The following is a 1,814-nucleotide window of genomic DNA, read 5'->3' as shown; positions in this document are numbered from 1 at the left end:
GAGTACTCGCACACCAGGCCAAGTCGAACACTCCCTTGCGATGCTCGAGTGTACTCGAACTTGACCACCAGTCGATCGACATCCAAGATTGACACGGTGGCGTCCAGCGACGTCGCCACTACAGCGCGCATGTCGTTGACCCACTTAACTCGAGTGATCCAGTCCGTGTGCTTCTGGAACTTGACACGCGACGAAAAGCCCTGAGCTTCCAGCATCGCACTACCCGCAGGATTTCCTCCAACAGAACTGGAGTTGCTCGTCGGTGTAGCTGTCTGGGTATTCCCAGCGCTATTCCCGGTGGTAGATCCTGAAGGTGGGGTCGGTCCTGAGTTAACTGTACCTTGACTAACGCCACTTCCGTTGCTAGCACCGTTGGTAGAGTTCGCTGCGGTAGTAGCGCCAGGGGGAGGGGAGCGGCCATCACACGATAGCCACTGATTCGAGCACGTAAAGATCGAGATGCCGCCAGTGTCGTCTCCGATCACAATGGCTTCCCGATCGTCCGAGGGTCTTTCAACGTACGCGAGACACAACGGGATGCACTGGCGTCTTGAATAGTCCACAAGGTCACCGATGAGTTGGGCCAGAGTTCAAGTCGTAGAAACCCACGGTGCGATTCATAGACGACACTGCCAGACGATTCGAGCGCTTCATGACGCAGCAGTCTGTGAGCCAGTCACGACCGGAAGCTAAGACTTGCTGGGGAGCCAGAGTATTGGCACTCCACGTTCGCACACTGCCGTCTTTACTGGTCGTGAGGTAGACGCTGGGTCGTTCTAAGCGCACTATTCGAGTGATCACGTCCTTATGATGAGGCAACAAGCCTAGACTGAGGAAGCCGCCACTTCCTCCTGTGACGTTGCCCATAATGTCCGTCGCAATGGAAGACCCCGTGCCTCCAGAGCCATTGCCACTATCGCCTGCGTATTTCTCAGGGTACGCAGTGTCGTAGCAGGAATTTCCATCGTCGCCAGTGTATTCGTCACTGCCACTGCCGCTGAGGAACATGTACTGATCCCAGTCAATCATTAGCCAGAGGGTGGAGCGCAATATGAAGATCTATCTCTACGTACGTTGGTGAGTTCATCCCAGTCCACCGTTCCATCGGAATTTGCATCGATTTTCTGGAATCTACACGAACGAAACGAGCATCAGTTGGGTGCATGAAGGAAGACGCCAGAGGAGAGGAATGGCATTGTACAATTCTGTGAGTTGAGTCTCGCTGAGTGAGGCGTCGACGATCTCGCGGAACAGACTCACGAACTCTTTCTCGTTCAAGTCTCCATCCGCAAACTTTTCCTTGAGCGACTGCAGCTGCTCGACGCCGATTTCATCACGAGAGAAGACAGTGGCCGAGCGCTTTTTGGCTCGAGGCAGAGCCATGCCGTCGTTCAAGAGCTTCTGAATTGGGACCGGCCGTAGACGAAAATACTAAAGAACTGAAACCGAAGTTCACGAGGGCTGCGTCTGTGTCACCATTTGGTGCTTTTGGTGGTGCACAGGGGACACGAATCCTATTCAGACTGGAGTAGATGTCTTACTCATCGGTATAATCTGTATAAGGTTCGCCTTATTACGAGTGGACAAACCTGCGAATAGCAAGAGGACCAAGTCCTTACGGACAGGAGTTTGGCTACGACTCGTCTGGACCTCGTTGCAGCCGCCCTGCGACTGTCCGAATACATTTGTCGTTTCCGCTTCAGCTCGGCCGCGAGGTTCTCACCAAATTGCTTGAGTTGCGCTTCATAGCGAAGATACTTGTCGTCCTCTTTGTGACGCAGACGGCGACAGCGCACACTATTAGTGTAGTGTGA

At 53.7% G+C, this 1,814-nt stretch overlaps 1 protein-coding gene across 1 annotated transcript in view; it reads right to left on the bottom strand.

The window, feature by feature from the left end:
• PITG_21164 (uncharacterized protein) overlaps window positions 1–1,383 on the bottom strand; it is a gene marked incomplete at both ends in the record, with an annotated part of 2,653 nt that extends 1,270 nt beyond the window's left edge. Inside the window, 4 exons of the mRNA XM_002895026.1 lie at window positions 32–542; window positions 631–1,011; window positions 1,074–1,131; window positions 1,202–1,383. Coding sequence (XP_002895072.1) covers window positions 32–542; window positions 631–1,011; window positions 1,074–1,131; window positions 1,202–1,383 — 1,132 coding nt within the window. The remainder of the gene's footprint in view (window positions 1–31; window positions 543–630; window positions 1,012–1,073; window positions 1,132–1,201) is intronic.
• Window positions 1,384–1,814: the final 431 nt, after the last annotated feature.

This window comes from Phytophthora infestans, genomic scaffold, assembly GCF_000142945.1.
Source record: "Phytophthora infestans T30-4 supercont1.289 genomic scaffold, whole genome shotgun sequence".
Classification (NCBI taxonomy): Eukaryota; Oomycota; class Peronosporomycetes; order Peronosporales; family Peronosporaceae; genus Phytophthora; species Phytophthora infestans.
Note: the sequence above shows the minus strand (reverse complement) of the source record. Positions and strands in the feature narration are given on the sequence as shown.